This window comes from Salvia splendens, chromosome 11, assembly GCF_004379255.2.
Source record: "Salvia splendens isolate huo1 chromosome 11, SspV2, whole genome shotgun sequence".
In the NCBI taxonomy this organism is placed as follows: Eukaryota; Viridiplantae; Streptophyta; class Magnoliopsida; order Lamiales; family Lamiaceae; genus Salvia; species Salvia splendens.
In genome coordinates, this window is record NC_056042.1 from 12,849,075 (window position 1) to 12,870,556 (window position 21,482).

Genomic DNA, 21,482 nt, shown 5'->3' on the forward strand with positions numbered 1-21,482 from the left:
GATATCCGATAACAAAGACTCACTTTGAACAAGTGGATATGTCTTTACTATTGGGGGGTACTGTCTCGTGGAAATCCATGAAATAGACATATATAGCCCGATCAACCATGGAATCGGAATTCATAGCTTTAGAAATTCCTTGATGATATTCTATGGTGGTTTAAGCCGGTGCCTCCAGTGTTGATTCATTGTGATAGCTAAGCTGCTACAGGAAGGGCAAATAATGGCTTTTATAATGGTAAGTCTCGACATACTCGTCGACGACATAATACCATGAGACATTTGATCACAACAGAGGTGATTACATTTGACTATGTGAAGTCATTGGGTAATCTAGCTGATCCGCTAACCATATGGTTAAATCGTGATCAAATGAATAAATTGTTAGAGGGAATGAGTTTAAAATCCACAAACTAAAGAATTGTCATAGTGGTAGCCCAACCATAATGACTGGAGATCCCAAGAACTTGGTTCAATGGGAAAACTAAGCTATGAGAGTTCGTGTGAAACACTCTTCTATATTTATTCCCTAGAGAGCAATAGAGTGCTGAAAAACTTGTCTAGTGGTGAGGTTAAGTCTATGAATTTTAATGATCCCTAAAGGATCTCGTTGAGATGAAGTTCTCAAGGAGACCAAGTATGGCAAGATACTTAACGAGGAATCACCTATGTAAGTGTAAAGTGGGGCCGCTTCAAACAATACACTTATGAATCCAAAGTGGTGTCCAAGGCCCGAAATGGACACAAAACGTGAGAACGGATGAGGTTGAGGTGTTTAAGTGTTAACATCATTGTCTCGGTGCACGCCCTGGAGGAATAGTTCAAAGCATCGCGCTACTAGTCCGCCTGTGTATCCGATGGTATTGACTATGGATGGTTCAAAGCCAAAAACTACCTATCCTTACATACCTCATGAGGGTTGAGCTTGTGTCTACATACATATGCATTTGGCAATTTCCACTCATGTGGGGGATTGTTGGAATTGTGCTTGGTCAAACGACTTTGACTAATAAAAAATATTACAAGACATTTACTTTTGTGAAATTAAATGAAATAGCGTCGATCTACGTTCCGAGTAGATGACCATAGTATATTCATTTTCTCAAATTCGATTCCCGGTGAGTGAGAAATAATATATTAAAGTTGGTCACAATAAAGCTAGAAATGAGCTATGGGAAAAACTAAAGGATTAATTAACTAAGTGTTAATTATCCCACATCGGGGATGATAAACTTCTTTGATGAAGTATTTAATAAGATGAATTATTATGTGTAATAATTATCGTGGAATAAGAAGGGTGACAGAGCCCACACGCGCGCACCGCCGCCGCCCGCCCGCGCACCGTGACCCGGGCGCCGGGTGCCTTGTGCCTTGGTCTTTGGGTTGTTCTTCGGAGCTGGTCGTTGAGCGTGGTTCAAGCCCCGCTTGTTCTTTTTAGACCACCCCAAACTCTACGCTATCCCCGACGGGTCCTGATCCACGTCATGTTCCCGCTGGACCCCGACGCATAACGGGAGACAAAAGGTCTCCGATGGATCCTGACGGTCTATGGTGTATTCCGTCGTGTAGCATATCCAAGTGCGTCGTGTCTCTCCCAATAGCTAGTGCACCAGTCAATAACCAAGGGTAGAATTTATCGGGCAGAAGCTTCCTTGAATCTTGCACAGTTAATGCTGCTACTGCTTACATGCAAATTTCCAAAGTAAAATTCCTTTTTTTTTTCCTTCTCACTTTGGTTTTTCTGTTACGAAAATGTAATACATTAGTGAGTAGCAATTAATTCATGCAAAAATTACCAAATCAATGCGCTTTTTAAATCTGATATTTTGGTATTTTGCAAATCCCACAATCAACAACTGCGAAACCCAGAATGTAACCAAGGAAAAATCTCATCTTGTGCAGAATTAAAGATCTACTAATTTTTACTCCTTTTCTTGTGCTTGAATTGGAATGTGGTGGAAAACGAACATTTTAATACATGACAAATGAGTTTGTGTTTGTGTAATATGTAATGGCACAATTGATGACTAATCATGACATTTTTATTAATTAGTAAATGAAATTGATGGTTTTGGGCAGTAATTTATCGTATCATTTGAAATATATATACCTAGCTAGATTGAAATTTTGTTGATCATGGGGCAAATGAGTGATGACATCGCATGAGATTCTAATTTTTGCAATTTGAATGAATTATAAATAGTTATTATAAACACTGAGGTAAAAACGTTGTTTTAACATGTGGCATATCAACACAGTAGTATTCAATTACTGTAATTCCATGGGATATGTAAACATTAATTTTTTTAGTTAAATTAAAAGTTGCTATTTAAATTAAAGTAATCCAATTATAATTTAGGACTACAATTAAGTATTTATAAAAACACGGACCAGATGATGTTTCTATACTAGTATGAACAATTAAAATGGTAAGGGTATCGATCAATAATTCTATAAATTAGTTCCATAAAATCAATTTATGTTCTAATCATATCATGAAAAATTGAACTCTCTACGTCCACTAATAAATTTTTTATTTTTTCATTTTCGTCCGTCCACCAATAAACTTCTCATTTGTATTTTTACTACTTTTGATAATGGACCCCATTTTTTTTAACTTTATTTCACTTATATTTCATTATAAAATTATTATATAAAAATAGGACTCACTTCTACTAATATTTTTAATCTACTTTTTAACTATATTTCTTAAAACTTAAGTTTAATCAAATGTGTCCTTGTAGTATTAATTGAACTAAAAAGAACCACCTGCAAAAACTTAATTTCAACATGTTTCAAGCTGTAGGCTACGTAGCATGAGAATTTTAACCAAAACAATTGTAAAAAATAGAAGATAACTTGAGTGTAGACTTCGACGTAGGGTTTGTGAGTCTGTCACAACATAATTAGTAAATTAATTTGGAGAATATATATCACGTAAATATAAATAATCTAGCATTTTGCATCATTATAAAAATGTAGAATGGTGGGTCTAAAGTCATTATAATTAGAACCGATAATTTTCAACAAGATATGAAAATCTTATACAAACATGGAAAAAAATAATGAGTTTGAGTTCAACCTTGTTAAGTTCAAGTTTTTATCGGATTGATCCATTAATAACTCAATAATTTTAGGTTGGGTTCGAATTAGAATGGGTTGGATTAAACCTACAAATTCGGGTAGTCGCTTGTACCAAAACCCAAAATTTCAAGTACTCGAACCTGAAATCTCTCAAAAATATCATACCTTATACCCGACTCATATGTGAATTCGGATACCCTAATATCTGATGCGGGTACCCAACCCAACTAATCGGGTACCCATAAACCCAAAATATAGGGTACCCAACCAAACTAATTGGGTACCCATAAACCCAAAATATAAAGCACGCAAAATTGATTTAGTGTAGATCTTGATTTTTAGTGTGGTCACCGCCAACCATGAAGGAGGTGAAACAATAAATATGCAAACACGAAAACTTCCACGATTTAGGGCGTGTTCACTTTGTCGATTATGGCAAGATTTTGATTCAAATATTGTCATTTCCTGCGTTCGCCTTGTTTGAAATGAAAACTTGAAAGCCCATGTTTTTGGGCAAGGCCCGCACTATTCATATGATATGGGAGTGTTTTATATCACACTCTTTTAGTGGTTTATGGTTTTGGAGTGTAAAAGTTCTTCAAGATTTGCCTTCAGAGGTTGGGTCCTTTATGCAGGAATTGAGTCGGATGTCGATGATGAGGAAGATAATGGAGAAGGTAGGTTTAGAGATGAGTTGAAGGAGGGTGAGGTTAAAGTGGAAAGTTTGTTAAAATAGCAGGGATATACCAGTCTTTTTTGTTGTCAACAGAGATGTGTGAACCGTAATTCGGGTCCTAATATAGCACCCAAATCTTGATACTAAACACAGACTTCGCTTACTCTATCTCAGCTCAACAGTAGCTCAAATCTTGGCGGGCCTATATCTTATGAATAGTGAAACAAACAAGGTGAACACACCCTTAATGTAACAAAAATAAAAACCAACCTGATCTAGCACAAATTGCAGCAGGCCAACAACAAAGAGAGTGTAGTGGCGTGAAGGAAACTAGAAAAAGTGAGGCACACGAAAAACATTCATAAATCTAAATGTGATTAAATAAATTTACCAGATAGGCCATAGGCCCTATACTAAATAAAAACATTTAACACAAATACATAATTAATCGGATTTAATTGGGTATTAGTCTAGTACCCTAATACGGATTTCGGGTACCCTAAATCCGAAAAATCCTAACATTAACTACCGAAACTCCTACCCGAACCCACAATTTCGGGTACACAAAACCCACCGGGTATTGGGTCGGGATCGAGTATACCTTAAACCCGAGAACTAATTTTACACCCCTTGTTAGGATGGGGTTCTTGTAACCCATTAAAAAAATACTAATAATATTATCTTAATTATTTTTTAAAAATATTATGTTTTATTTGTATTCTTTAGGTTGTTGTAAATTAAATAAATAGTGTAAAAAAGATTATTATCACGTATAAATCATATCATGTTGTTAATGAATTCGTGTAGTGTTCGGATTTAAAAAAGAGTTTGTTGGGTTCATGTTCTGGTTGACGGTTATTTTAACAGTCCAGGTTGGGGGGTTTGGTTATTTTCATGTTAACCGGAATTTGATGACAACCCTTTATATACTCCAAATATCAAAATTGTTTGTTTCACGGAGATATACAACCAACAAATGAGATTTCAGTAGCCAACAAATCTTTTATTTTTAAATTATTAAATAAATAAATATATAATCCCTCTTTCACACTTCAAAAGCTCAACTCGCGCCCTCTCCACAATGTCTCTATATATATAACCGTCTCTTCCACAACTTCACACACTCATCACGACTGTGTGAGCAAACATATACATTTAAACACACACACATATATACACGTATAACTCCGCGAAGCTAGGGAGCATCGTCACAGAGTAATCATGGCGATGAGAATTACTTTTTCGATCGTCGTAGTTTCCGCAGTAATCGTCACCGTGTTTTTCATATCCGGACACTTCTCCGGCTGGTCGAACTCTGATACCGAAGCAGATTTCAAAAAAGTTAAGTTAGTCGGAGCTGCGCGTAGGAGCGGCGATGAGCCGAGAGCTCTGATCTCTGCTGAAATAGCATACAGATTTAAGCCGATTTCCAAAGTAAGCAGATTTTGCTCATGCCTAAATCTATACGATCAAAAACCTAATTAATTACGTTTGGATCTTCAATACTAATTAATCTGTTTTCGAAATTGTGTTAATTTGCTGTGAAATGTTGAAAATGCAGAAAAGAGAAAGTGATAAATTGGAGGAGGGATTGGCCAGAGCAAGAGCAGCAGTTAGAAGAGTGGCTTCAATCAGAAACAACAATTCAGTAATTATGGATAGTAATCATATTATATCTTCGTCAATCTATCGAAATCCCACCGCATTTCTTCAGTAAGTATTACTAATTTCTCCACTGTTTTAGTTGTCACTGAATTTAAAAATTCACAATTTAATAGGAGGAATAATTAATTTGGAATTGGGGAATCTCATTTTTGTGACTTTCCTTCTAAGATACTCCGCAGAAAAAAAAATTGAGAATCATACAATTCTTAAAGTGTCATTTTTACTAATGAGATTTTGTGAGGTGTGGTTATGAAAAAGAGTGTCTTCTGAATGAAGCATATATAAGGTTGGCTATCTAGTGCGCATACTCATTGTATGAATCATCTTTACAGCATAATTATGACTTAATTACTTGCATTTCAATCAGAAGATCTTGTTTTAATTAATTTGATGTAGCTAGTAAAAGATTAACAATAGTTGGGGTTGCAGGAGTTACAAGGAAATGGAAAGAAGATTGAAGGTGTATGTATATGAAGAAGGAGAGGTGCCAATAGTGCATGATGGTCCATGCAAAGACATATACACCAGTGAAGGGAGATTCATCCATGAGATGGAGCATGGCAGCCATAGATTCAGGACAAGCAGATCCGAAGAAGCTCATGTCTATTTCATGCCATTCAGTGTCACACGGATGGTGAAGTATCTGTACAAGCCTAACACCTACGACCTCACCCCACTCCAAGAATTCGTCTCCGGTTATGTGAAACTCATCTCCACCAAGCACCCCTTCTGGAACAGAACTCAAGGAGCTGACCATTTCATGCTTTCTTGCCATGATTGGGTGAGCATAAGCATGAGCACCTCTTCTCCCAGTTTGAAGTTGTTAATCATACTAGTTTGTTGTCGTGCAGGGACCTCGGGCCTCGGAAGGAAATGCACACCTCTACAACAAATCAATCCGCGTCCTGTGCAATGCCAACTCCTCCGAAGGATTCAATCCTCAGAAAGATGTGAGCCTGCCTGAGATCCATCTCTATGGTGGCTATGTGAACCCAAAGTTGATCTCTCCTCCTCGTCCGACTATCCCAAGGCCCTACCTTGCATTCTTTGCTGGTGGCCTCCATGGCCCGGTCAGGCCGATCCTCCTCCACCATTGGAAGGGCAGAGACCCTGACCTCCACATCTATGAGTACCTCCCTAAAAATCTTGACTATTATGACTATATGCTGAAATCAAAGTTCTGCTTATGCCCCAGTGGATATGAAGTGGCAAGCCCCAGAATTGTGGAGGCCATCTATGCAGAGTGCATCCCTGTGATACTATCAGATCACTATGTGCTCCCATTCAGTGATGTTCTGAGGTGGGAGGCATTCTCGCTACAGGTAAACGTTACAGAAATAGTGCGGTTGAAAGAGATTTTGATGGCAGTAACCGAAGACGAGTTTTTGAGGCTCAAGGAAGGGTTGAGAGCTACAAGGAAGCATTTTGTTCTGAACCAGCCGGTTGAGAGATTTGATATGTTTCACATGATCTTGCACTCTGTTTGGCTTAGGCGGTTAAATCTACGCATTTGATAAGTAAGTAAAACTACAATATGTATGTGTATAAACTCCAATTCTTTTTACTAGTCCCTGGCCTGTATGTCTATGTATAACAAGTATATTTGCCTTCCTCATTAGAAAACAGTTCTCACATCGAAGTATAAATGGACCCACCATTACCGAGGCATGGAGGATTACAATATAACATACTTCGTCAATCCGCCATTAAATGTTTCATTTTTCTTTTTTCTTCTGTCTTGTCAATAAATATTTCATTGCACTTTTATTATATTTAGTAAATCGACCATACATTCCACTAACTCATTTCACTCATATTTTAGTCAAACAATTTTTTAAAATTTGTGCAAATGGGATATTAATCATGGATGGGAGGGAGTATTAATAAGTCTCCAGACCATGTCAAATCTAAGCCTCTAGCAATCGATGGGGGTGTCTGATTATGATATATTCCCTCTCTCCGTGATCTAAAGTCTCATTTTTTTCTATTTTGAAATGTCCATAATTTAAAATTCCATTTTTTTCATTTAGGTAAATGGACCCATGATTCAACTAATCTATTACACTCACGTTCTATTATAAAATAAATAAATATATAAAAGTGAGGTCTACATTTCATTAGCTAATGCTCCTATTTTTTTCTTACAAAGTCAAACAAATTTTTAAAATTCACATACAGTCAAAACAGGAATATAAATAGCCGACGGAGAGAGTATAAGCTATTAACACAAATCAAAATGAGGAGAATGATATGGTAAAGTAAGAGAGACGAGGAGAATAAGTTAAAGTAAGAATGATATGGTAAAGTAAGAGAGACGAGAAGAAGAAGTTAAAGTAGTATTAGTGGAACTTATATTATTTAATTGATATCACTTTCTAAAAATGGAATGCACACTTTTCTGGATTGGGAAGAATATATTCTTAAAATATTAGCGAATATAAATTTTTTTTTCTGTCTCTATATTCAGCGAATTTAGTTTTTTTTTTCTTCTGAAATCTGTCTCCATATTTCAGGAAGCTCATTTGCAGATCATAAAGAAAAGAAAAAAGGAAAAATACAGAATGGAGGAGAAATCGTGAAAGCCGAAGCAGCGCACCACCTGTGCTTTATAGGCATCTCACAGTTTCTCATTCTCCGCTGCCATGGGCTCTGATCCCAATATCCCAAAACCCTAAGTGAACGTTAGTGATTCAGTATCATTGTAGTCATTATTACATCGAATTCATCGATCCTTTTGTTAAATTACGACCGTGTGAAGTGATCGGATTCCAGACGTGCGGAGATGCAGGGGCTGAGTCCACCCAAGCACCGCCACGATGGGACTTCACCGTTGCCGCTGGGAATGGATTGGAGCCCCCCGCCTCGAATTTGGGTATCATTCTGTTCTTAATTTTCTGAATTTCGATGAATCTAAAGGAATTTGATCGATTCCGATAGCTGGTGGTGGTTTAATTTATTTTTTGACGATTAAGGCGTGTGATCAGCTCGATATGTACACAGTTATGAGTAAGAGAAAGATCAGATGATTTCCTGTAATTTTGGGGCTCCATGTATTGCATATTCGATATTGTTGAATTCAGTCCTAAAATTGGTTTTTTCAGATAATTTCAACTAGTTAAAATATGTTGTAATCAGAGTGACAGTTGGGATCATAGTGTAAGAAGAATTTCTCTGCTGGTGGTGAGCTCAAGATGAGGTTTAAGGAGAAATTTGTTTCTTAGCAGAAAAGTTATTAAGTCTGCTATGAAATTTGCTATAACTGGTGGTTTCTTGAAATGCTGACGCATTAATGTCGTTACTGACATTTTGTGGTATACAAGTTGCGTGAACTACAGAGCATAGGCCTTGCTGCTGTGATTTGCTTGTTTTTAGTGGCAAACCTTGTTCCGTTTCTCTGCTTAGGCATTATGTGTAATGTTAATGTACTTTGCAGGTGGGGAGAGAAAGTGTTTGGCCTCATGATCCTCGGACAGGATGGAGTTACTGCATCACTATACCTTCATGGATTGTACTTGCAAAGTCAAGAGATTTGGACCCAACCGTGGTATTGATCTAATGTTTTTATTGTATGTTTGTTACATGATGTGTTGTATAAACTATACTCAGAGTGTGCAAAAATTGAAAATGAGTTAAAAGAAATTGCTCCACTTCCATTAACATAAAACGGTGGCAAAATATTAGTCAAGTCGATGTAGGTGGCGCCCTTGCTTTAAACCTTTTAACATTGTCTAGGATGAACGATTAGTTTCTTCCAGCAACTGGTTGGTGTGAAAGCCAACTCTTATGATAATGCATTTAAGCAAATATCTATGCAAGTTACAGAAAACTTTCACATTTAAGAAATTCTTATAATCAATCAGCTTTTGATATTTTGATTGCTTCCTCATTTATCTACGATTCTATGTATATGGGAAAAAATGAACCTCTTTTTCTCATTTGATTGTCATTGGTATCCAGTGTCAGTGCAGGCCTTGTTTTGTGAATGTTCTGATCCTCTCTGGTTGTATTAGGAGCTTTTTCACTTGCTAGTGGTTCCTGAATTAACAGTTATAAGGTGCAGTTTTACAGGGTCCAGGTTGGAATACAATCACCAGAAGGTATTACGACCACAAGAATGGTGTTGAGGAGATTCAATGATTTCCTGAAATTACATGTTGCTGTAAGCTCACATATTTTAGTTTGCGTTGTGGCATTATCATACATAAACTTGTATAGACTAATATAGTAATATGTATTGCTATTTGATTCCGGACTCAGCACTTGCATGGTTTCTCTCATGAAGATGCAGTCACTGATTCTGGTATTGTTCTCAACTTTCTCTTGTAGCTCAAACGAGCCTTTCCTCGGAAAAGCATTCCACCAACTCCTCCAAAAGGGCTCTTGCAGATGAAAACAAGGGCAATGCTGGAAGCGGTAAATATTGCCTATAGCTTAGATTGTTAAAGTTATATTTTGCATTGCAAACACTTGTCTTTTTGGAGGGAGTGGGATGACGCTTGCACATAGTTTATGATTGCTCTTGATGCCTTATGACATCTCCAAAGCTAGCTTATCTCTGAAGTCTGAAACAACATAAATCCTAGGATGGAGGTTGTAGATTGGTCCTGGAGACTGGAATTCTTGTCCATATTTTACTTCTCTAATTTCAAAATCTGTTAAGAATTATAGAGGCTTCTGTTTTCGTACAGAGAAGGAGTTCTTTGGAGGAATGGATGGCAAACTTGCTTTCAGATATTGATTTATCAAGAAGCATTGTTGTTGCATCCTTTCTTGAACTGGAAGCTGCTGCTAGGTCATGTGAGCATGCTCTAATTTGGTATTTCTATGCTAGTATATTTTTTTAACTACATGAGGTCTGGATTTTTCATAGTTGAGCTACTTATAAATTTTCGTCAATTACATTTTTTTCCAGCATTTCAAGAAGAGGGCCTGCAGAGTCCCGATTCATATGTTTCTGTAACTACTACAGACCTGTCTCATCATATGCATCCAAATTCATGCACGTTGGCAGCGGGTAGTTCGTCAGTGGCATCAGATTATGGCAGTGATACAGCTTATGAGATATCTGATATTGGTTCTCCTAGCCTTGGAAGGGATAACAACTCGGAAGTTGGGACTGAGGATCTGTCATTTTATGATGATGCAACAAGTCCAGTAGATAAATTTGTCAAGTATGGCATGTCAAATATTGACGATGGCTTGTCGATGGGGCATGCTATTCTAGAGAAGCTTGAGAATTTTCCTAAACATAAAGCGCATGCCAGAGAAAATCATAACTCAGAGCAGAACATGAGTAATGGAAGTTTTTTGAAAGCCTCTCATCATGCAGAAGATATGTCAGAGCATGGGGCTGAGCGTAGTTCATTGGCTCATGATGGTCAAAAGTTGTCAAATGAGAGCATTGGAAGTGACAGGAGCACTTTAAGAGGCAGCGAGTCATCAAGTTTAGTAAATCCAAATGGGCACAGGCCTTTTGATTTTGGGAGTGAGGGTGAGGTTGGACGAACCAGTGGAAATGTTGGAGACTCTGATTATCATCTCCCAGATGATATACACCTGTTGGTCCCAGTGGATCAGCGTCAGAAGATGAATAGGGTACTTATGACAATGCAGCAGAGGTTGATTACAGCTAAAACTGATATGGAAGATCTTATATCAAGGTTGAATCAAGAAATTGCCGGGAAGGACTATCTTGCAACAAAGGTATCTGAATGCTGACAGTTTCAACCCATTTTATATTTTGACTTCAGGTACCTAGGATACATGAAACTTAAACTGACTTTACCATCAAATATGTACCTTATCTTTTTATGTGAAGGGAATCATTTAAATCTGAGGGTAACGTACATCTGATACTAATGTGATGTTACCATTGGTTACACATTTCTATTAACTGGGTTGTCAAATTTTCCAGTGTGAGTCCTTCAATTGTTATCCTTAATATTTAGTATTAGACTCAAACATGATAAATACTGATGATGTGAAATCAGCATTGATTACATATATATACGAATTGTTCCCTGCATACATGCCCTTTTCTGCCATGTTTTTAACATTCATCCAAGTATAAGATTATAATCCATGACATTTCATTTCTACCCAGGTGAAGGATTTGGAAGTGGAGCTTGAAATTACTAAACAAAAAAGCAAAGGAAATCTTGAGCAGGCTATACTAATTGAAAGAGAGAGAGTTACTCAAATGCAGTGGGATATGGAAGAACTTAGGCAGAGGTCTATGGAACTAGAATCGAAGTTGTATTCTCAACAGGTTCCGTGTCCTGTTCATTGACATCACTGTGGTAGTTTATGTAAGCTTGAAAAATTCTATAATGATAGAACCTTTCCAGGATCAGAGGCCAGATGCTCAGCCTTATGTTTCACCAGGCAATCAGCCGATGGATGCGTTGTGTCAGGAGTTGGACTCTGCAAAACAGCAATTTGAGGACTTGTTGAAGCGACATCAGGCGCTGGAAGTGAAATCCAAAGCTGATATCAAAGTTCTTGTTAAGGAAGTAAGATCTCTAAGAAGCTCCCAATCAGAATTAACGCAACAGCTGAAGCAGTCTCTCAGACAAAAATCTGAAATGGAGGTATACTTTGCTACACTACTATATTGACTTGTAATAAATAATAAGCCAAAAAGGTAATCATTTGTCAGTCACTCTACCTGCATAACATGAATTCTCTGGACTCCATGCTTACATATGAGATGTGCAGGGATTCTTGGCAAACATGTATTACTATGCATTCTTTTAGGACCCATTCGGTTCCCGCTATTGCTCATGACTAGAGGCCATGATTATTCTTATTTCTTTTTTGGTTGCTTTTTCTCTCAAAAACTTGGCCACTGACAATGTGTCTAGGGTCGTCTCCAAAGAGTGAAGGTTGCACCCTGTTTCAGGATTATCCATCCCATCCCCACTGATGCTATTAATTTTATCCAAGATAAAGTCTATTTTGTCTTATGCCATATTGTATCTCACTATTATCTTGTCTAACGTACCGAACGCCACCTTAATATATCAGTTTCCCTGTCATTATTTATCCTTTTCTTTTGCATGTATTATTGACCTTTGGGTGAATCTGAACGAACCTTGTCCAATCAAGATGTTCATCTTCTCTTACTTTTGGAACTGCTTCTGGAATCCCAGGAACTTCTACAGGAAGAAAGAGAGAGAAATGAGCAGGTGAGAAGCTCTTGGAGGAAGTTGCTAGATAGATGCAAGATTCTCCAAGATCAGCTTCAGGAGTGCAATATCGACAATTTAACACACACAAAAGGGGACACAGCTGACAGTCTTCCGTCATTACTGGAGCAGTTCGATTTTGTTAGCACATCTGAAAATCAGATAGACCTTCTCATCGCCGAGGTACATCTATTAATCACTATTCTAAAAGGTACATCTATTAATCACTATTCTAAAAATCCTCATACTTGAAGAACTAGAGATAGTAAAACATCGATATTCAAGTAAACTCATGTGTCCTCATAATGATGATGGTAGTTTCATCTTCTAAATGTAATCAGTTTGAGCAGTTAGCCGAGGATGGTGATAATCACACAACTTCCATTGATGAGGAGTCGAGGCAGACACTAACGAGTCTCCTAGCCAATAATGGCGCGTTGAGAAAGCAGGTGAACTCCCTTATAGTTAACAGTCTCAAATCAAAGGTGAAAGGTGAAATGTCAGATGTAAATGTAGGAAGTGAGATCTAACATAGCAGCAGCAGCAGCAGCTAACTCGTCGACATATATGTAAATTCAGTCGGGCCGTGTACCATACCTCATACCACAATTGCGAATAATATGTAGAGTTCGTTTTACGAGCAAGAACACGTCCGTGTCAATTTTTTTGGTCCCTCTCCGTGCTGTATGTAACAATGTACATATATATTGAAGTCCGATTTGTATCCATTGTTGCATAGTTCAGAGTTGAGAAAAGCTTGTTGAATTTTGTTGGTTTATTGATTTTGTATCCTAAAATTGTGAGAATCATAGACTTACCAAGTCTCGTCTTTTTTCAAGACGACATTTAATTTTTGTCCATGTAATACAAACAACTCACAAAATAAGACTTTTTGAATATAGGATAATACCGAGTCTTGATGGATAAATATAGAAAAATGAAAAGATTCTTGTATTTACTTATTAATACTATGTCCGCAAAAATAGAGACAAGGAAGAAATATAGAATAAGAAGAAGAAAGGATAGGGATAATTTGAAATGATATTTGTCATTTATAGATAAAGTGACGACATTTGACCCTTAGTATGTGGTCTGATGTTGTCTTTAAAAGTGTTAAATTTTGGTCACTTCTGACATTTAGTTTAACCTTGAAATTAGTTTTAAATTATAAATTTTTTAAAAATTGTGCAATTTTTTTTAGCCTATATCAAATAATTTTATGTGGCTTTATACCTGAAACGATGTTATTTTGACGCCCGAATACTTTAATTCAACTTTGAATAATAATGTGGTTAAAGATAAAAACATGCTTTATAGATTTGCCGAATTTAGAGAATGCTATGCCGTGAAATATTGACACAATCTAAAAGTTTAGGATTTTTAAGGCCACTATCTAAATTTATGGGAAATATCAGAATTCCCCAGATGTGTGATAATATCAATATACCTTCAGTAAATAATTATTCCATCCGTCATCCATTAACTGACATCGATTTCCTTTTTCATCCGTCATCAATTAATTGACACCATTACTTTTTATTATTTTTGATAATAGACCACAAATTCAACTAACTCACTTCACTAACATTTTATAGTATATTTAAAAGTAGGACTCACATTCCACTAACTTTCTCTACCCATTTTCCACTACATTTCTTAAAACATGTGTCAAGTTAAATGTTGTGAACTGATGGGGGGCGGAGGGAGTACATACTCCCTATTTCTATTAATAGAGTCATGTTTGCCATTTTAATCCGTCAACAATTACGAGTTTTAGTTCACTTTAACTATAAATAGTAAGTAGATCCATATTTCACTAATTCAAATTAATTTTTATCATAGGTAAAAAATATAAGTAAAATATTTTATAAATTATAATTTAATTTAATTTTTATAATATTTTATAAATTGTAAGTTAATTTTTATTATAGGTAAAAAAATATTTATAAATTTTAATATTAAATTAATATGAATAGTTAGATTCATAGATTCGGTCAAATCACATTTGACTATTAAATTTAACAAAAAAATATTAATTTAAACCAAAATATATTATTTAGGACCAAAACATAACAAACCTTTAACCTAAAATCTTTTAAAGCAAATATAGAACACTAAATTTGAACTCTAGTATAATTTTCTCATTTATTATGAAAAATAAAATGAGTACAAAAAAAGTGGGCCATTTGAATTTTGTGGTAATCTGAAACCCACACAGTGCTGAGTGCTGCCGTTCTCGTCGTTTCCAATTCCTTCCTCCACCTCCAAGTTTCCTCTCTCCTTCACCCTTGCATACTACTGTATAATTCCTAATTGCTGCTCTCTCCTGCTATGATATATGCTTGTTTGAAGGTGCGCTTTAGAACATATGTGGTCGGCAGATGAAGTATGGCTCTCTCCTCCTCTATTTCCCTAGCCTCATTTCCTCAGGTCATTTCCTTATTCCCCCCTCTCCTTTATGCAATTTTTTTATACGAATTGATTTTTGATGATTTGATTCATAGCTGCTACTGCTTCTTTTTGTGCTAACTATTTTACTCATATTCCTCCCGATTTTTCCGTCTGTTTTTGGGGAAAACTTCTCGATTTGATTATTCGCGAATGCATTATGTTGCTGATATTGTGAATTTGCCTTCATATCTTGATTTTGGATGGCATGTTTGGTGGTGAGAAGAAGCTGTTCATTAACTTGTATATATTCTTAGTTTTAACTTTGAATATCGTTTGCAGTTATGCTATTCTAGTCCTAAATGGAAGCAAAAGAAGGTAGGGTTTGTGAAGCTGCGTAGAAGAGAGTCTAAGTTGTCGTGGATTGTGAAATCGGTGTTAAATAGCAGTAGGCACTCGAGTATTAGTGATAATGGGGCGAGTGAGCCGGCTAGGGTTCTTCTGGAGAGGTTGTTTGCTCAGACTCAGAAGCTTGAACAACAGATAGGTAGGGATCCAAGTTCGCCGGGGCTGGGTGTGGGTTTCGGTGAGCTGGAATCGGAACTTCACGCTGCTCTAGTAGCCTTGAAGAATAAGGAAGAGGATCTGCAGGATGCGGAGAGGAAACTGGTGTTGGAGTTCAATGAAATTCATCAAGCCAGGAAGAGTTTGGAGCGCCGAGAGGACGAAATGGCAGCTGCTACACTGAAGCAGGAAAAGCTAGAGGAGGAGCTGAGGGTAGCAAATGTAGAGTTGGCTTCACGAGCCTTGGAAATCAGTGACCTTAAGCTTCAACTGAAGGAAAAGGATGATAAGATTTCTGCTTCACAATTAGCACTGTTGGTCAAAGAAGAGGAAATCGGAGAGATGGAACGGGAACTGATGAAGAAGACTGATGAAGCTGCTGATGCTGAATCACAACTCCGCTTCAAGTCCGAGCTCCTGGATGAAGCAAACAAAGTTGTGGAAAAGCAAGCACTTGAGCTCCAGCAACTTCAGAGAGTACTTCGCGAGAAAGAGGAAGAGCTTGGAAATTCCATTCGGATGCAGGAATCTGAGTCTGAGAAATTGAAGAATATGGAAGCAAAGTTGGAGAAGCAAACAATGGACTGGCTAATTGCACAGGAGGAGTTGAGAAAGCTGGCAGAGCAAACATCCAAGCATGTTGGGGAAGCAAATTCAACTCTAGACGAGTTTGGGAGAGTGAAAAAACTTATTTCTGATGTGAAATGTGAGCTTGTTTCTTCTCAAAAAGTTTTGGCTTCCTCCAAAGAGAAAATGGAAAGTCAAGATCGGTTGTTGGAGGAACAGCTTAACGAACTTGAAGAGCTAAGGCAGAGCATTATGTCGTATCTGCCAAGTTTGAGAGATGCCGAAGTAGAAGTGGAGAATGAGAGAGTGAAACTAAGGGTCGCTGAAGCTCAAAACGAGGAGCTTAAAAGAGATCTATTGTTGGAAAAAGAGCTTGTTGCTGAGCTACAGACAACGTTAGATAAAGAGAGGTCAGCTTTGAAACAAGCAGTTTCAGAACTCTCTGCTCTCTGTGAGGAAATAGACAGCAAAAATGCTGCATTTGAACAATCACAGATTCTTCTCACAGCTAAAGAGTCAGAACTGGTAGAAGCAAGATTAGAGATCCAGCATTTAAAGTCCGAACTGGTTTCTCTTCAACTTGTATTGGAGCAGAAAAACTCGGAACTCTCAGATGCAAAAGAGATGCTGGAGGAACTCAGTCATCTGATTGCTGAACTGAAAGGGATTTTGTCCAGCCGAGAAGAGGAGCTCATTGGAGCTGTGTCCGAGCTCAAGGAGAAGGGCCAGCATGTCCTAACAATGCAACATGAACTAACCAACGCACAGTTAAAATTCTCTGAGGCTGAGGCTGTGGTGGGAAAGATTGTAGATCTCACTAATGAAGTAGTTCTATCACTCAATGACCAAGGATACTACACACTAATCCCGACTGTTAAGGACAACCATGGTTTGTCATCTCCTTTGCTAGACAGGCCACCTGATAGCTCCAAGTGGCAGGTGAAGCAACTTGAAACTGAACTCGAGTTCACACGAGAAACCCTGAGAGCAAAGGAAATGGAAGTTCTTGCAGCAAATAAGGATCTCATAACGAAAGACGAGGAGCTAAACGTGGCTATCAGAAAACTAGATGCTAAAGAGAAGGAAATAGCAAAACTGAGAGAGGGAGTTATGCAGGATACAGATCTGAAACAGTTGTATGCATTATCACAGGAGATAATTGGTGAGAAAGGCGTGGGTGAAGTTGCAATTGAGAAACTGCAATTAGAAGCAGCTCAACTCGAAGTCGAAGCTGCAACAACTGCACTAGAGAGAATCACAGAATTGAGTAGGCAGCTTCTGCACCAAGCTGGTCTGAGCATCGAGGCCGAGAATGACATCCTCCTGCGAGACGATGATTCTGAGGAGTGTCCGGTGGAAGTCAAGGACGAAGTATCACGGCTTCTCAGTTTAACTGAGGATCTAGTGAAAGATGCAAGTATGAATTTATTGACTTAATAGAGGCTTAGTATGTCTAACCCATTCTTTTAATTCCAGTGGACTGTTCTCTCAATGTATCTTGTAATTGTGTTTTTTTTTTTTCTAAAACTGTTGTGGTTTTTATTTTTGTTAATATACATGTACCAATCCTTTTTTCTATTTTGGGAAATGGTGTTTATATAAGATTTTGTGCGTCTTGGTAGTGAATTGCCAAGGAAATACAACACTTTATCCAAGCAAGGTTTCCGGAGCGTAGTGATAGAGTGTGATTATTGTCGAAGAACAAAAGTCTATCATCAATATCTCTAAACTGTTTGTTTAACTATCAAAACAATTTCGCTTTCAAAAAAGCGAAGTCCATGGTGATGGCATTTTTTGGGTATATTAATTTTTCAACAATCCTATTTCAAATATCCTTTACACATTCGCAAAGCTTTAAATTGAACGATAATGTAAAGCAAGACTACAAATAAGAAAAGAAAAGAAAAGCCATCCATCCCATCGGCAAGTCTATTTACACAGTAACAAAGTCGACTTCCTATATTTTGCTATTTCAGAAAGAGAAATTGATGTACAGCTACTATGCAGAGTTCATGATTGGTTTTTGGTAAAGAAACCATCACCTGAAAATGTTAGCCACCTTCGGCGCCTGCCACGCTGCGTTACCATTTCCGCTGCTGTCGCCCGCGACTGCACCCTGTCGGACGTCACCTTTCTGACCATCGTTTTGGAACAGAGGATCCTTTCCCTTCAACCTCCCTCTCCCAACTTTCTTCCCAACAAGAAGTCCCATTTTCATGGCTGTAAATAACCCCAAAGCAATCAATAGTGGCCTCACAGCCCAGTGGAAGTCCTCGACATGTTGATACTTCTTCACCAACCCAGGGGAGGTCTCGAACGAGACGAGCTCGATCTCAGCTGGATCGCCGAGGAAACTCATGTCCTCTCTCCCTATGCTCAGCCTGCTGGGAAACTTCACAACGAGGCACCCATTCGGCAGCACTTGACAAATCCGTCCAGGCGCCCAGTCACCACCTCTTCTACGAAGCCAATCGAACCGTGGGCTGAAGACGCTCGACTTAAGCTTCACGAACTGCCCAACACAGTAAGGTTTTGCCATCTCAAACTGTGTATACACACCCTTCAATAGGGTCTCCAGTCCTATAAATGCAACAGCTACACTTCCATCACGGTTTATTGAGTGAAGGACACCAACGGGCGAGTGCTTCTTCTCTTCTTTCTTCAGGCGGACCCAGTCGCCTGCAGCCAATCCGAATGTGACCCGTTCGAGTGTAGAGACATGAACTCGTAGTGGATCATGAACTCCATGCACCCTAACAAGAACATATCCATCTTGATCTGTATCCCTTTCCAAACCCACCACAGACCCTTCGGGCACATCCATATTTTTTGGGCTGCACGAGTTCATGGCTTTCCTAGAACGGACCACATCACCGACTTGCAGGTGATCCTTTGCGAGGAACCATTCTGTATACCCACCGCCACCTGGTTTGTCTCTGATCATTCTACTTCCGAGACCTGTTGAGCTTCCATCTAGAGAAACTGCATTCTGCGAACTACAAATTCATATAAAAGTTTAGTCAAACGCAATAGAATAGCAGATGTATTTGACAGCTAACAAAGTAGAATACGATTATGTCATGGTTAACACGTCCCCGTCTCAATGAGTATGACCATTAGATGTTTTTTAGCAATAAACTTAAAACTTGCATCAAGAATCAAAAAAGGATACCTCTTGAAAGCATGTAAAATATCTGCCATCACAGGGCGGCTCCTAAAGTCGTACTCAAAACAACCAACAATGACATTCTCAACTGCAGGAGGGAGGCCGCTGGGAATATGAGGTTTTTCTTGCTTTGTTACGACTAACTTGTATATCTCCTCAACTGATTTACCACTCCACGGCTGTATACCAGTTAACATCTCCAATATACTGCAACCAAATCCCCACGAATCAGTCTCAACAGATATGGGACCTCTTACTTCCGGCTGCCATTGTTCCGGAGCCATATAGGCCGGACTCCCAAGTCTTCGAGCCATGTCTGTGCTGGGAAATAAAACCCCTAACAACACATAAGGGATACCAATATCCCCAATAATTGCCCCATCATTTCTATTTAACAAGAAATTGTAAGGTTTGAGGTTGAGAATAAGGATCCCTTTTGCATGCAGGTCCATTATTCCTTGAGCCAGATCCACTCCATACCTGTAAGCATATCATCACACCCCAAGTAAGTACTCACAAATGAGTCGACATCTTCCAGAAAACAAATAACGAACATCACCTTAGAACATCTCCAAGAGACAACTTCCCCCCAATGAGGCGAGCCATTTTGTCACCGAGTGAGCCCTCGTAGAATTGCATAACAATGCATATCTAAAAGAACCAAACGATACAATGCTTTAGATTCTACATCCTCATCACCATCTCCACTAAAAATCCAACACAGCATAATAAAAGGCCAATCAGAAAACTCACTCTGTTATTGATAACAGAAAGCCCGTAGAGCAAACAAACCGTATCCAACCCTTGGCACTTAAAAATCAAATCACTCAATCTATTCAAGACATCCCTAATATTTTCCTCTTTGACCGGGTGCAACATTTTCACAGCAACTTCATGATACTCGTCATGGTCCTCAGACGACCGGTGATGAGTGGCTAGCCAAACATCACCAAACGCCCCTCTTCCAATCCGGTGCCTGAGCTTAATCGCCGTTGGATCAATCCAAGGGGTCATCTGGTCAGATGGTGCACTTAAGGTGCTAACATCACCAGACTCTCCATCAACCATCACGAAATCAAACGGAGACGCAGGTCGTTTAGCAACAACTTGTCCTGCCATTTCCCTTAATTCCCACAACAAAATTATTAACAGAGACAAAATGTGCTTACAAATCACACAATAATAAATCATCAATCCACATCATCAATACAATGCTTCAGTAAAATCTAACACATAATTCATCAATTTCCAAAAAAACACTAGTAGTGGCTTCTAAAATTAGAATTTTCCGAAGTGACACAAACATCCCCAATTTCTCAAACTAAAATTTCTAAACAAGAACATCACAATCATTAATCTCTATAAACACCAAAAGTCCAACCTAGATATGAACAATTTCTTCAATCAGCTATGAATATAGTTTCTTTCAATCAGAAATTAAGTTGATGAACGTTTAATCACACTTTCTAACAGCAGAAACGAACGAATTATGTAGCTAAAACACAAAAGTAAATAGAAAACTTACTGAAATAGTAGGAGAGTATGAAATAAATAGGTAGCTAAAACAAATCGAATACGGAAGAGGCAAAAAAGCAGTAATATCGACGAATTAAATTAGGTATCAGTATTGACCGATCATTTCATAGCTGCGGTGCTGATAATTCAGCCAATATTTGGAGCTATGAGAAAAGGGAGAGTGAAGAAAGGAGAAGAATCTGCTAAATTGAATAAGTAAGAGAAAGAGAGAGAAGACAACAGGTGTCATCGATGTGGCTTTTTTACGTACGCCACCGCTGTTTATTTTATTTTTCTCTTTTTTAGTCTTTTTCTCTAATTTAATTAATAACACTTTTTTTTTTGTGTAAATCATCAAATTTGAAGTGGATAAGAGCATCCATAATAGGAACGGATCCCGGCGGACATTCCGACGGACATTCCAAAACACCTTCTGCCACGTTATAGGACATTCCACGACATTCTCACGTCATAAGGAAGTGTTTTGGGATGTCCTTATCGTCGATATTACTGCTTTTTTGCCTCTTCCGTATTCGATTTGTTTTAGCTACGTATTTATTTCATACTCTCCTACTATATTTCAGTAAGTTTTCTATTTACTTTTTTCGCTAATACAAAATTCATTCTTTTCCATTTTGTTTGGGGATAATCATTAGTGGTGTTATAATTA

The 21,482-nt window shown here is 38.0% G+C and overlaps 4 protein-coding genes across 9 annotated transcripts; 3 read left to right on the forward strand and 1 right to left on the reverse strand.

Annotated features, from left to right (window-relative positions):
* Nucleotides 1-4,908: 4,908 nt before the first annotated feature.
* On the forward strand, nt 4,909-7,084 carry LOC121755014 (probable glycosyltransferase At5g25310). 2 transcript variants are annotated; one of them, XM_042150299.1, is made up of 5 exons: nt 4,909-5,194; nt 5,322-5,473; nt 5,855-6,206; nt 6,277-6,942; nt 7,045-7,072. In XM_042150299.1, exons 1-4 carry the CDS (start codon nt 4,982-4,984, stop codon nt 6,937-6,939), a joined length of 1,380 nt encoding a protein of 459 aa, XP_042006233.1. In that variant the 5' UTR covers nt 4,909-4,981; the 3' UTR covers nt 6,940-6,942; nt 7,045-7,072. The 2 variants fall into 2 exon arrangements, with proteins under 2 accessions (XP_042006233.1, XP_042006232.1); XM_042150298.1 differs by having other exon boundaries at nt 6,277-7,084.
* Nucleotides 7,085-7,913: 829 nt separating this feature from the next.
* LOC121755898 (PX domain-containing protein EREL1-like) lies at nt 7,914-13,464 on the forward strand. Of its 5 annotated transcripts, XM_042151334.1 has the most exons (11): nt 7,915-8,106; nt 8,184-8,297; nt 8,859-8,969; nt 9,486-9,584; nt 9,752-9,838; nt 10,114-10,222; nt 10,338-11,128; nt 11,529-11,693; nt 11,773-12,015; nt 12,577-12,795; nt 12,954-13,464. In XM_042151334.1, the coding sequence occupies exons 2-11, from the start codon at nt 8,208-8,210 to the stop codon at nt 13,140-13,142; spliced, it is 2,103 nt and encodes a 700-aa protein (XP_042007268.1). In that variant the 5' UTR covers nt 7,915-8,106; nt 8,184-8,207; the 3' UTR covers nt 13,143-13,464. The 5 variants fall into 5 exon arrangements, with proteins under 5 accessions (XP_042007271.1, XP_042007268.1, XP_042007267.1 ...); XM_042151337.1 differs by having other exon boundaries at nt 7,914-8,297; nt 12,577-12,823; nt 12,954-13,072; XM_042151333.1 differs by having other exon boundaries at nt 7,915-8,297.
* Nucleotides 13,465-14,790: 1,326 nt separating this feature from the next.
* On the forward strand, nt 14,791-17,733 carry LOC121756210 (nuclear matrix constituent protein 1-like). Its single transcript, XM_042151701.1, has 2 exons — nt 14,791-15,042; nt 15,343-17,733. The coding sequence occupies exons 1-2, from the start codon at nt 15,001-15,003 to the stop codon at nt 17,566-17,568; spliced, it is 2,268 nt and encodes a 755-aa protein (XP_042007635.1). The 5' UTR covers nt 14,791-15,000; the 3' UTR covers nt 17,569-17,733.
* Nucleotides 17,734-18,026: 293 nt separating this feature from the next.
* LOC121755753 (E3 ubiquitin-protein ligase KEG-like) lies at nt 18,027-21,068 on the reverse strand. The gene is made up of 5 exons (XM_042151124.1): nt 20,823-21,068; nt 20,051-20,420; nt 19,857-19,948; nt 19,304-19,777; nt 18,027-19,127 (listed from the first exon to the last, which is right to left on the reverse strand). Exons 2-5 carry the CDS (start codon nt 20,414-20,416, stop codon nt 18,170-18,172), a joined length of 1,890 nt encoding a protein of 629 aa, XP_042007058.1. The 5' UTR covers nt 20,417-20,420; nt 20,823-21,068; the 3' UTR covers nt 18,027-18,169.
* Between the last annotated feature and the right edge of the window lie 414 nt (nt 21,069-21,482).

Bases quoted from the DNA above. Each gene is read 5' to 3' on its own strand.
- LOC121755014 (XM_042150298.1), top strand. From the start codon at position 4,982: ATGGCGATGAGAATTACTTTTTCGATCGTCGTAGTTTCCGCAGTAATC. The intron at 5,195-5,321 runs GTAAGCAGATTT...TTGAAAATGCAG, and splicing joins GATTTAAGCCGATTTCCAAA to AAAAGAGAAAGTGATAAATT. The intron at 5,474-5,854 runs GTAAGTATTACT...TTGGGGTTGCAG, and splicing joins AATCCCACCGCATTTCTTCA to GAGTTACAAGGAAATGGAAA.
- LOC121755898 (XM_042151333.1), top strand. From the start codon at position 8,208: ATGCAGGGGCTGAGTCCACCCAAGCACCGCCACGATGGGACTTCACCG. The intron at 9,585-9,751 runs GTAAGCTCACAT...TTTCTCTTGTAG, and splicing joins TCCTGAAATTACATGTTGCT to CTCAAACGAGCCTTTCCTCG. The intron at 11,694-11,772 runs GTTCCGTGTCCT...GAACCTTTCCAG, and splicing joins CGAAGTTGTATTCTCAACAG to GATCAGAGGCCAGATGCTCA.
- LOC121756210 (XM_042151701.1), top strand. From the start codon at position 15,001: ATGGCTCTCTCCTCCTCTATTTCCCTAGCCTCATTTCCTCAG. The intron at 15,043-15,342 runs GTCATTTCCTTA...TATCGTTTGCAG, and splicing joins CCCTAGCCTCATTTCCTCAG to TTATGCTATTCTAGTCCTAA.
- LOC121755753 (XM_042151124.1), bottom strand. From the start codon at position 20,416: ATGGCAGGACAAGTTGTTGCTAAACGACCTGCGTCTCCGTTTGATTTC. The intron at 19,949-20,050 runs GTGAGTTTTCTG...TGGTTCTTTTAG, and splicing joins TTTCTGTTATCAATAACAGA to ATATGCATTGTTATGCAATT. The intron at 19,778-19,856 runs GTGATGTTCGTT...ATATGCTTACAG, and splicing joins TCTCTTGGAGATGTTCTAAG to GTATGGAGTGGATCTGGCTC.